The sequence below is a fragment of the Typopeltis vanoorti genome, chromosome 15, assembly GCF_054136105.1.
Source record: "Typopeltis vanoorti isolate ZY-2024b chromosome 15, IOZ_Tvanoo_1.0, whole genome shotgun sequence".
Lineage (NCBI taxonomy): Eukaryota > Metazoa > Arthropoda > Arachnida > Uropygi > Thelyphonidae > Typopeltis > Typopeltis vanoorti.
Window position 1 is genome coordinate 84,406,911 of NC_143563.1, and position 13,701 is coordinate 84,420,611.

Genomic DNA, 13,701 nt, shown 5'->3' on the forward strand with positions numbered 1-13,701 from the left:
TAGCTTAGAATTTGACCTGCAAGAAAATACTGGTTATTACTTCACTGCTAAAAATAGCTTATATGGGAACATTACAGAAAGCTACGAGTCAGCAATTGCTTAGTACATACAACGCAATCATATCATGGGTTAATTTAAGTTACGGACTATAAAAATAATTTATGGTGGTTGGAGATGTTCTATACGTTAAATAAAAGGCACATAACGCTAAGTAATATAGTGTCTTCTCTATGCTATATGTAAATTGCATTAGAAAATAGTAGAAAATTGCACAAAAAGAAATTCTAATTAAGCATAGTATTATAAAAGTTTAAATGTATACAGAAATTTGTTATTCTTTATTCTTTTAAATTAAATAGTATACACCTAATTATTTCAACTATCACTAGAGATCATTTATTGGCTGCTGCAGAAGACGCTTCCTCTTTCCTGCCTAGTTAAACTTGTAGAAAAGTTAGTATTTTGAGAAAAGTCTTAACGTGTTCTCAACAAGATGAGCAATAATTTTTTTTTTATTTAAACATTTTATTTCATTTTCACAAATTATGAAACGTGGAAGGTGAAGCTTTTCGAGTGTAACGAGTGGTGATCTCACATTGGACGGTGACATTCATCTCCCACTTAAATACAACCAAAACACCCATGGCTACTGTGGGAACATCCCCAAATTGACTTGACTAAACATTTTCCTTACAGTCGCCAAACATTTCAACTAATGAAATCTGAAGATCTTTTATAAAATAAGGTACCAGCCTTTTGTTATGGGGATGAAAGGCGAAGAGAGTGACTATTGTCTATTTCCTCATACCACCAACAGATGGCATCATAGCGACACTGTACTACCATCTTGCAATTATAGTGAGTACAACGTCTATATGATACTATTTTGTGGTCGTGTGAGGAAACAGCCAGCATATTCTCTCTCTTTTCACCTTTCATTCCCCAACAAGAAAGCTGTTACCTTGTTTTATCTTCTCTCTCAACAACAGGCTTCAATGAAATGAGGTTTATCCATTTGATTGTTATATGATTGATGGCTGTTGAAAAAGTGGAATAGAAATTTGGTTAAGGTGTCCTTGAATTCAGCAAATATTATGAACAAAGAGTAGATAAAATTGTCTGATTATCCCTTCTTCAAAGCTTTTTAAGCTACTGAAATTAAACTTGGTTGGAGCAATTTTTTTTCAGTATTGTTTTTCTCTATTCATCAGTCGGGAACGATGGTAAAAAAAAAGTATAAAATGCTATCTATTAATAAATCTGGTAATAAAAATCGAATTAAGCGTAAATAGCAAAGTCAATATCCCCCACAAACGATCGAAACTTTTTTGATCTTGATAACTAATTTAATCTTGGATGCTGAAGATGACGTGGGATGCCATCTCTACAAATATAACATCTCAGTGAAGAAACACACACGAAAAAAATGGGACGATCATGCAAATTCTCACCCCTTCTGTCTGCATCATGGTAGCACTGCAAATACATTAAGAAAAACGGAGCAAAGGCAAACGTCCGTAGTTTTCGACACGATTGCGTCCAAAATTAGAATCGCGCGGGGGCAAACTAACGAGCTAGAAAACTAATTATAGCTACGGGGGTTGCCTAGCATTGGAGAACACTGAAGGGGCATTACACGCCGAGTGACAGGAGTGATGATCTGGGCCACATGGTTCCGTCCCGCCCAAACCAATGAGGAAAGCGACCCTCCGTAACCCGTAGGCCCGTCGACGATATTCACACAAATTCGTGTAAGACTCCGCACTAGGAAATTAAGACGCAGACGTCATAATAACTGACGACCTCTTGAATCGAATTTCTTGTCTCGTCAGGTGCCGTCATGGTATCGCACGGAAACTCCGAAAGTCAAGCAAAAGGTCAGGAAAAGTCCTCCTCACCAGCCGGGAAACTGCATCTAACTATCGCCCAGTGCACGGACACCGACAACCCTGAATTGTCAGACGTCAGTCGACCTTCGTCGTATGCTCACAGTGACCGCACTCCGACACCGATGGCGGAACGCCCCTTAGAGCATCCCCAAGTGAGACTTTTAAGAGAAGGAGCTAGGAGAGACAAGGAGGAAAAGAAGGAAAGGAAAATGTGCCGTAACAGTAGCGAGTGCAGTGTTTCCGGATTGCTGACTAAATCGGAAGGGGTCAGCGGTCACAACGGTGAAGGCCGACACCGTCAGCGAAAATGTAAAACGAAGTTGCGTCGTTCGGTATCCGCAGTGGAGTGCGAGAGAGTCAGAGTTAGACCCCGAGTACGTCGTAGCATCAGCGAACGCAGTACCGATGACAGGGTTCGACCATCCCGTCGGTGTCAAAGGCAATCGGGTATTGAATCCGTTGGAGGATCGGAAGCTCCATCGTCCCGTTGCAGCGAAGGAAGCTCTCGCACCCTGAACAGCAACATTTCCCTGACGGAAGCTGTAGCGGTTGAGTTCGGCTTGAAGGAAATCCCCGGAATTACAACCAAAGAAGCAAGACGGCGCCGCATTGTCTGGACAGTTGTCATCATTGCTTTGGCCATTCTGACAGCCAGCGTCTTGCTCGTAGCTGTCACGTTGTTGCTGTTGTCTCCTGCTGTTGATGCTGTCTGTGAGTATTTCAATGTTTACATTGTTCTCTGCACCTGTTTTGTGTGCTTGGAAATATCGCATTTCCATTGCCTGTATAAAGGAAACTTCAAATTCAACAACAAAAAAAGGTCATCAATTGATCATATTACTTCCTATCATATTCAATCATATTACTATACATTCCCTTCGGCGACATCTGTTTTATATTCTTACAAAAGCTCATTAATAAGTAAAGGGTGTGGGAATAATTTATTAAAAAATAATTAAAAAGTCTCAATACTTTTCATTTTAAAGTATTTTGTATGGTTTATAATTATAGTTTATGTATATAATTTAAAAAAAAAAAAAAACAGAAATCAAATTAGTAAAAACTGGCTACCGAAGAATTAAAGTAAACCACGCAATCATGTTCTAATAATAAATCACAATTGAACTAAATTATAAAGGTATATTTTAACATATACGAAAATGTAAACTTCAGTATATATTTTATTATATAAAATTTCATATATATTTTATTATATAATATATATATGAAAACATTAAATATATATACTATTTGTAATTGCTTTCAGTTTTCTTTCTAAATTTGGTTGCAAGCAATACCCTTAGATAAAACAACCCTTAGATAAAATTTTAAGCTGTCTCGAAATGAACAATGGCAACCATAACAGCAGTAAAATTAATTGCGTAGTCCAGAGGCAAAGAATTTACTATAATTCACTCGCTAGATGGCACAAAGTGCAGAAAGTGATTATTTTGGAATAACTTTATGACTAAATATGCTCATAAATGGATGACAATACATTTTCAAACGCATTTCATTCTTTTAGCGATGAGACGTTTTCTAGCTTCGGACTACTGAAATGATTCAGTTTCAACCGGTCTGCTTGTTTGTTATGCTAAATCGATTAAAGCCATGTGACTCCAATAATTATGACTTAATTGCATTATAACTTGCCTGCATGTAGTGTAGGATGAAAAATTTGATATTCCTGCAATTAAAGCTGTACCATATCACATACAAATTCAACTACGATTAAAAAGTCCTTATAAGCGACCTCCTACTGGCATGGAAACCGAGCTCTCGAATTTTAAATTAGTTATAAATGAATTAGTCTAGAAAATTTATGGTGCAAATAAATATTAACTACGTCGAAGCATTGAATAGCAAGCAAGTAAGATATAAATAAAGGAATCTTCTCGTTTACATATACGAGTTTTACCGGGACTGCTATAAAAGGGGGAAGGTTAATGCTTTTTTATATTCCTCTGTCTGAGTCGGTGTAAACCTTGGTAGGAATAATTTATGAGCATTTAGCTCGCCAGTGTGTGTGTGTGGGGGGGGGGGGTCTGAGGGATTAAATGATATCACTGGAAAGCAGGGATGGCTTTAGGTCTTATATGTTTGTAGAAGTCATATTCAATGTAATCTGCAGCTTGTTGGATTAGTTGATTAGGGTGCGTGGCAGCGTTTGAGAACTTTATAACAAAATCTAATTTGCTGCGTCGATTAATCATGGGATAGAGTTGAGCGATAGCTTTGGATACTTTCGCAAAGATGTACTTGATATGACTATTGAAATAGTCTTTTATCTAGAAGTATCCCAAGATATTTGATTTTTGTTTGCTATGGGATTTTAATACTAAATAGTTGAAGATCCCTTTAGGAGATACTACCCTTCTGATGAAGAGTATGGCTGCACTTTTTTTAGGGTTTGTTTACCTGCATCCTTCAATGTGAACCATTTTTCTAGCATTGAAGTTGTTGGTTACAAGATAAGGACGGAGAGATCTTGTTAATAGTGTTATCGTCTGCGTATGAAGCCGTGATGGACGTCATTGGGTTCTGAGGGATAGCTGCCATGGAATTTGCGAACAAAAGTGGGGCCAGTAAGGAACCTTGTGGAACTCCAGTTAAACGTTTACGTTGAGAAGAGCTTGTTCTATTAATTTTGACCTGAATTTTTCTATCAATAAGGTATGAATTGATGAGTCGTATCATATTCAATGATATGTTGACTCTTATGAGTTTAAATATGACACCATAGTGCCAAATTTTATCAAAAGCCTTCGCAATGCCAAGGAATACGGCACCGGTATTGTTTCCAGTAGTATCCTGTAGTGATATATTCTACTATAGCAGCGGGGGCGAACCTTTTTATATGCGCGTGCCAAATACAAATTGAGTTGCTGTCGTGCCGGGCAGATTTTAGTTGGGGAAAAATTAATAGAAAATTAATTAATTTATTTATAATATTATATAATATTTTATGTATTTATAATATTTATATATAAATTTATAATATTATTCAGTGTAAAATTGAGTATTGTATTATTAAATTGATTTTAATGATGTTGGTTCGAAAAAAAAAAAAAAAGCCGGTAGTGAGAAAAATATTTATGCATTGTAACTCACTAGAAGTCAGCTGAGTAGGGGAAGCAGCAGAAGGATGTCAACTTGTCGGCGAAATGTTTACCATATTTACTCGAATATAGCATGCCCTCGCACCCCTGATTTTACTTTACGAAACATCAAAAAGTTTTGCATATTACCTTGCACAAGAAAAATGTTTAAACATTTGAGGGAGGCAAATGTGGATCTTTGCACGGATTTTGGATTCGTATAATGTCAGCAGTCTTCCAGGAAGGAGAGAAATATTGTATTCTTAGGATTGTGTTCATGATGTTGACAAGATGCATTATAGCTTTGCTAAATAGAAACTTGATGAATTTGTTTGTGATGCCATCCGGACCCCGGACTTTTTTATTGTTCAGATACTTGATGTTAATTATTTCTGCTGGTGAAGTACGTTTAACCAGATTTGAATTATTGTTAGGTTGTTTTAATGTGCGTCTAACATGACGATTCACTTTGTGAACTAGACTGATGTTTCAATTTTCATGTGCTGGACTGCACAGTTTTTCCAGATTACTTATCATATCTTCTGCTTAATCAGCGTCAGTGTGTGCTAAACCTTGGTCAGATTGAACTGGGAGTGGAGAGATCTGTGTTTGTTTCTAAGATTTTTTTAAAGAATTTCCAGATTGAATGATCTTCAGGACTAAGAGATGTTAAATTATTTTCCTATTGCTGATTTCTGAAATTTCTTTAGCTTCTCTGACTAAACCGTTCATTTTGTTGAGGAGTTTTTTTTTTTTTTTTTTTTTTGTCTTGTAGAGAACGTATGTTATGATATCTTTTCCTGGCTTTGTTCTTTTCTCTAATTTTATTCATAATATCTTCTGGAAGACGGTTAGGCTTGTAAATAGTTGTTTTGGTGACTGTTGCTAGTACTTTGTTGATTTGATTAGTGAGGTTTTCTATTGCTTTGTCAATCTCTTCGTTTTTGATTTTATGTTAGGTCAGTGTTTCCTAACGGTTTTTGGATCATGCCCCGCCTCAAAGATTTTGATGCATCCCCTCTAGCATAATAGTCAGCCAAGTTCTGAAAAAAGTATAAATATGTACTTGAAATAAAAAAGGAACATAAGTAAAACTGTTTTTAATTTGACTTTCTTCAATGAATATATATTTTATATTACACTTTGCATATTATAAAACATAAATCGAACTGAACTCGGAAAATAAAATCCAAATTAATGCAATCCTTGAGCTTGATGTCTGCTGCAAAGAATTTTTATTTGAGGTACTAATTTAGTCATTTTCAATCTCAAATCCCCATGGTTTGTGATATCCAGATGATTTCTTTTTTTCAGTACAAGTCATTTACAGCACTAAAGCCACATTCAAATAAATATGACGAAGGGAAGGGCAACAGTATTTTTTTTTTTTTTTTGCAAAACTAGTTGAATTTTGTTTGTCAGGTCAGAAAGCCATGCCATTGTTCCTTTTATGTTAAATAAATTTCTAGTCATATACAAGTTTTTATGTTGACTGCTGTACTAGTGATGTCAGCTTTTTTTCTCGGAAAGTCAGGGCTTCAACAATTTATCGTCGACAATGGTGAGTTTTTTGAGTATATCGGTGATGAATGCAACGTCATTTTCTAATTGCCCGCCCCACCCCCAAAAAAATTCAAATTTCCCACGTTGGGAAACACTGTGTTAAGTACTGAACTAATGCATTCGGAGAATATTAAGAATCTTTCCCAGGCTATGAAGGAATGAGGGGAGAGATAAGTTTAGTTCTTAAAAGAACTGGGCGATGGACTGAGTCCTTGACTCTTTATCCCGTCATCTGAATGAAGAAAATCTGTGTGGATGGGGGCATTATTGAGCTAAAAGCTCTAGTCGTGGCTGGGTAACAGCAATAGCCGAGCCTCAGTTAAAATTTCATTGGCTACAACATTCCATAACCCTGGAAGTCCTAAAAAGGACTCTCAAATACCTCATCTTCAGAGATAAATTTATAGTCCTTATAAGGACTGGCTTAAAGGGGCGAAGCAAGAATGCTTTTCATCTTCCCCGTTATCTGTAGAGGACAGTGTAGGGATAAGATGTTATTGAGCTATTAAAGCTCTGATCGTGGCAGGAGGGTAACAGCAATAGCCGAGCCTCAGTTAGAACTTCATTGGCTACAGCATTGTCATCCATTACCCTCCAAGAGTATTGGATTGCATGAATCAATCACCGCATTTCACCGATCATGATCCATCCTTCCAGAGAGAGAGAGAAGTTTAAATGCGATAAAAGTTTTCATATATTAATTATTGTAGAAAATTTATGATGTCAAATCGTTTTTGTTTTGTACTCAAGTTTTAGATAAAATACACTTAGATAATTTAAAGTTTTAGTGTCTTATTATAATTGCAAAAAACATGTATATTCGTTTTCAAAAAATAAAAAATAAAATAAAATAAAAATATCGCGGGAAAAAAAAATTGAGCAGTAATCTCAATATACAGTAGATGATTATTAGGAAATGGCGATTAATATTCAGTTCTAACGCAGCGAATATCCTTTCTTTGCTATAAGGCAGAAATGAAATACAAACAAACCAGAATTAACCTATAAAACGAAGCAGATAAGCAGCTGGAAAAACACTTCATTCCTCCCCCCGGCACTGCTTTGTGTGCTCATTATTGTTTTTCTTGTTATGATTAGAAACTGCTTTTTTTTTTTTTATTTTATAGAATTTAACTTATAGAATCCAAAAAGTATTAACTTTCAAAATTCTGTACTTATTTTCATCATGTCACCAACTCAAAAAACTCCTCATCAGTATTGCTGTATTTTAATAAATATTTTAGATAGTTATAAATAGTTTAAATATTTTATAATTTAAATATAACAATAAAAATTTTATTGTATCCGTGTTGCTGGCGACAGTGGTCCTAAGTAGCGTAAGTTTCCTCCCCACTCATATTAATTCATGTTGCTATTTGACATTTAATTGGTTGAATCTGAAATATTTTTCGACTGTTCAGTGATTTGCATTTTGAAGTGCATATTTATTCGATAGAGCTTTTTTTTTTTTTTTTAAATTGAGGTCACTTTAAAATTGCATTAGCATAACACTTTCTTATGGTATCAGGTTATATTGGAATTTATTTTCCTTACTTTAATAAATTAATTAATAATATGAATCATTAAACCTTCCTGCATTGTCGGAGTTCGAAGTGCATTAAAAAAAATTCCGGATAGGATGCATATTTCGATAACAATCATATTCTGGTTATTACCACAGTGTATAACAAATCCTTGAAAGTTTAAGCACACTGAAACCAAATGTGTGTGCGTGTAGCGTCAAATTTGATGTGGCGATCCAATAAGCCTGAATATGTGTTTCGTATGTAATCATTTTTACTGTCTGGAAGTGAAGAGCAACGGGTTTGTATTCAGTTTTATTTTAAGACCAACAGAACGACCAGAGAAAGTTGATTTACTGAAGATAGTATATAGAAATGCTTTTATGGGATGTACAAGAATCTTTGAGTGGTTCTGTTCATCTAAGGAAGGAAGAGTTCGATCAAAAGTGATCTGTAGAAAATGTACGCTCTTTATTTTGATATGATCATTCAAGATCTGAATGCGAAGTACTCGATTTGGTTTTGGTTAAGTTCGTCCTGCGTCTGTTTTATTAATTAGTACACTATATTTATCGTTCATCCTGTTCTTTTTGGCCAATTAAAAAAATCCTTGCGGGGTTAAGGTGGATTCTTAACGAAGTTTTAAAAATAAGCATTTATAGTATCACTGTGCTACGACATTTCGCCTATGGACAATGACAATTCACTTACTCACCTCACCAGCTAAGCAGTACCTGTTGTTGCCATAGAAACAGTACATCACATTTCATGGTATGTCGCTTATATATTTTATGGAATTCATTCATTTACTCGTGGATTTAATGCTAGCATTACGTCACCATGGCCACCAATGAAACATAAATTATTCGGAATTCAGGATACAGATAGCTAGGACCATGTGACATGCATTACGCCGTCCCAGTCTGGGGAAAATCTCTGTCCACTTCGTCAGAGACGGGTGAACCTAGTTTCCAGTGCAGAGTTCTTAATATAATTTGAATCCTTTTGATTTTGGAAAAGATTTATAGATAGATAGATCAGCACGTTATATTATTTTTTATTTCTTGAAAACTCTAGAATATTCAATGTAGAAACATTTCAGAATTCATTTTATTCATTTCCACTGACGTCAACAACGTTCACTCGTAACAAAGGCACTTGATCTGGCCACGGCATCATATTCTCGTCCTAATGAATGAACTCCACCCTAACTCATTTTTCCTTCTCCCAGTATACGATATTATTTCGGTTAAAACTGAGTCGTTAGTTAATTAACATTGCAGTACATTCCGATATTACAATAATCCCGGTAGAGGGCGCTAGCAGAGCAGAACTGCAAATCTGGTGGCATTAAAACATAGCAATTTTTCTTCTAATATTTGATAGTAAGTTGTACTGAAGATAAATTAAACATTTATGGTCCTTTTTGCGACTTGATCCACAGTGGAATGAAGTATCAAATGAGCTAGATTCAGAATCTTCTTGGAAGCAAGTTGAGTACCAGAAATACAGCTGTTTTAAGATTTCCAGTCTGATTCACGTGATTGCGGTGGGTGTGTAGATAGAAACGCTCGGGGATATTTCAACGGGTATTCGCTAACAGTAACGCAGAGGTGAGCGAACGCATTTCCTGGAATTTACCGTTTTTGAGGGAATTGCTAGTCAGTATGTCGCCAGGTAATATGATTCCTTGCTGCGCGTTAGTGTTCTCTGAAGGAATGCACGTATTGATCATCTCTAGGCAGTGTAATTATTAGTGTGGTTGTGAAGAAATTCCCCCCTGATAGAGAGAGATTCTTGAAGGGGAGGGGGAGTTGTGAAGAAGTCGATTGTCAAGCAAAGAAGTTGAAACGAAAATTTATGTCGATCTTGAATAAAATATCAAAAAGATAACGCATACCTTTAGTAATGGAAAGTCCTGGTTCAAATCCCGTATGTTACGAGCTCAGAAATATTAGTTTTTTAACAGATCAGTTAATTTTATTTTTTATTTCATTTTATAAACGAACTTTGTTCGTTTATAAAATGAAATAAAAAAGTCAAATCTTGTACCCCTGTTTTCATTTCCCCATAGGGAGCACTATTTTAATGTTAACCTTTTTGGACGTCAGTTAGCCAATGCTTATCTCCCACCATCGTTGTAGCTAAGTGCATTCCCTCAGTGTGCTAGATGAGAGACGGTGTTTCTATTTAATATTTGTTTGTATGTACTCGTATGTGTTCTACGGCTGAGTTATGGGATTGAAAAAAATGAATCTCCTTACTTCGAGTGAAAAAAAGTAAAAGTGAAGTGGAATATTAATTAATTTTTTAATTTAAACGATTCTGGGGTTTTAAAGTAAAGCTTTGTTTTCATATAAATAAATATATACTTAAATGATTTTCAAAAGATACGTACATGTAGTTGTATCTAGTACCATACAATTTTCGCATTGCTCTAAATATGAGAAAGAGTATTATAAGATAGGACCCATTTAATTTGTACGGCTGCACATATGAGAAGTAACGCATCGGGAAGAGAAAGAAGCGAAAGAAAAGGGTTTATTTTAGATGTGATGTGCTTATGTCACCAAATGCTAGACGTAAACACTAGCCCAGAAAATAAAAAAATAATCTGAACAAAAATACTCGTAGCTCGAGTTCGTCTAACATCATGTGATGGTTATACCCACTGACCGCATTTTTCTCAAAAACTTTTATTTTGTGACTAGTAGGCATCTAAAGTTGTTTCTCTGTTTACGCCAAGAATGTGACTCCATCTTAGAATCATGTGGCTTTGCACTATTCCACGTATCGATTTCAGTCTTTTAATGAACATTCCACAAGGAAAATTTTTACCATCCTCCGCAAACGTTTAGTAAACGAGGCTGGATCGGACCACATTTCACTTAGAATAGTCGACCAACAAAGGCAGAATGCGCTTTTTAAGATGACTATAAAAAATAAGCAGACATTTGGAACGCAGCAGTTTAATTAAACATGCAATGAAGATAGACTGTTAAAATTTATGTTAGAATCACCATAGTAACAGAACATTAACAAGTTTAAATACATCATCCAATGGAAACTTTTTTGACAGACGATCTCAGCTGTAAAAGATGTAAAAAAAAAAAATCCTTTGCAGAATTACTTATATTTACTCTAATGAACTCCCACTGGCTCTCCCTCCTTAAGATGTAAACCTACGACCTCATTTTGGCAGATATTTTTGAAATCCGCGGTCGTGATGTATCTAAGAAATAATTTCACGCGTCTTGTATTTCTCTCATCCTTTTTTTCTCATCACTGGGCCACCAAACAAACTCAAATATGCTAAAAATAACTTTCAGACGGACCAAAGAAGCTTTGATGTCGTATCGTGTATAAAAAGCTCCTAAATGAATTTGTATCAGGGTTAATTTCGACTGCACCCACACGTCAGGGTTACCATCTGGGTTTTTACCGTTTGAGTGTCTTTGTAAGGATATACACGGCTCTAAAAGGAGTTTATGCGATCGCGTATGGGAAAGAAAAGATGTATTTGTTGCAAGGCAGCAAATGTTTTAAGTAGAGACCACATTGAACATCACATAACAGGATAGATTTCTTATAGCCCCTCTGATGCTGCGATTGAGAATTAAGCCTAACTCCCTCCTAAATCTGACAGCTTATCCCTACAAATTCCAATAAAACAGAATATGACTTTCCATTTTACAGCATTTTAAAAACATCCTTGTGACAACAAGATACAAAGAATAATCATGAATTAGATGATCATTTTAATTGTTAGTTCACTGAAGTTATTCCAGTGAGATATCTCTTCTTTTTTTTTTACGACAATTAAGTTATGGAGTTGGTGGATAGTCAACCTCTCCCCTTCTTGTGCAATTATTTTCATTGATAAATAATGATTAGCATTTAAAATTCCATACAGAATGAGGGATAAAAAACTGTCGAAGTAGGCGAACCGGACGTGGCGCGGAGATCCCCATCTACACATGCTGAAGTGTTGGGTGTTAAAGAGCTTTAGTTCCGTGCAATGAGCTTTCCTGGGATTTAGCCAGCATTAGTTTTATGTCGGACGTAAGTCGGTGATCTTTTCATACGTAAAGTTATCAGGCTGTTTTTGTTTTCTCCCCTATCTGAGATTACCCAAGAACATCTCCGACTAAATTAGTTTTACTTAGAATACTATGTTTTGTGAAGAAGAAAAAAAATACTTTATAGCATTTCACACAATCCTTATAGTCCTTATAAGGACTGGCTTAAAGGGGCGAAGCAAGAATGCTTTTCATCTTCCCCGTTATCTGTAGAGGACAGTGTAGGGATAAGGTGTTATTGAGCTATTAAAGCTCTGATCATGGCAGGAGGGTAACAGCAACAGCCGAGCCTCAGTGAGAACTTCATTGGCTACAGCATTGCCATCCATTACCCTACAAGGGATTTGGATTGAATGAATCCTATGCAATGGCAATTTTCTGGTATTTAATATTAAACATATGATATTAAAGTTAAGGTGTACAAAATGATTTTAAATTTCTTTTAATATAATAAAACTTATCCTATAATTTTTATTTTAACGAGTAAGGCCACATTTTTACGACATTAATTTATAAAAATAAGTCAATAAATTCATTTTATAAATTGTTAACAATCTACCTTTCACTTAAAATTACCCTCGTGATAAACTGCATTTTCTTGTTACGATAACCGCACACAGGAAGAAAAGAATGGACAATCAACAAACGACAAACTAATTACGCCAATGACAAATTGTGCGAACTCACTGATCTTATAATGTTAGGTGCACAAGTAAGACTTCGGGGAGAGCATTTTGGGTATTAAAGCGACGTTTGAGAAGTAGCTTTTAATGGAAAATAACAATGACTTTGTGGGCGATCTATTTTGGCTCTTTTACTTGCATTTGTAGATTAATTTTTCTGATTAGATTATCACCTTAATAGCCAAGCAATTTCTTTTGGTTTTTAGTCCTTAAGTTATCAACTAGATTTTTCTTTCTATTCATTCTGTCACTAACTGTGTAGTTTAGATAGCGTGCATGTCCTCATTTAGACAAACATGCCGTTTTTTTTCTCTCTCTCTCAGTAATGTAATTTGTGTTTGATGTGCTCCCATGCTTTTCTTCGGGATTCTTGCTTATGTGGGTCAAAAGTTAGAGCATTTCTGTTCCAAAAATAAAACCGGTTCATCGATGCTGTCTACGTTCGCTAGTATTCAGTTTAGCGATAATAGGGGGCGCTGCATATGACTACGTATATTAATGGTTAAAGATAAGATTACCAAACAACACACACAAAAAAGAAAAAAAAAAAAGATTGTCTTTGCTGATAAGCTTTGGTTATAAATCTTGTTTATACATTTGTCAACGTTTAGGATAGTGATTGATGACAAAGAATTTTCTTTTTCTGTTTGTTATGGAGTTTCTAGGCTATCGCTGTCATATGTAAGATACTACATGTGCATGAAATCTAATACGGAAGATTAATAAAAAAAAATGGCTACTGACAAAGCTTATGTGTGTAATAGATTAGGAGAAGTATGCAAATGATCGCAGACGATCATAAAAAAAAAACATGGTTTATGGACAATTCTTCATCACAATTGAACCTAAGCATTTTTAGGCTTAGG

General features: G+C 35.4%; 1 protein-coding gene across 3 annotated transcripts in view; it reads left to right on the forward strand.

Moving 5' to 3' along the window:
* The window catches only part of LOC150098943 (uncharacterized), a 336,257-nt gene that overhangs the window by 242,839 nt on the left and 79,717 nt on the right, over positions 1 to 13,701 (forward strand). Inside the window, exon 1 of one of the 3 annotated variants that reach the window (XM_090405004.1) lies at positions 1,718 to 2,600. The exons of the other annotated variants lie outside the window; for them this stretch is intronic. Within the exon in view, the coding sequence (XP_090261130.1) occupies positions 1,841 to 2,600 (760 nt within the window). The 5' untranslated portion in view covers positions 1,718 to 1,840. Of the gene's footprint in view, positions 1 to 1,717; positions 2,601 to 13,701 lie in introns of those variants that run through there. 3 annotated transcript variants of the gene reach the window in all.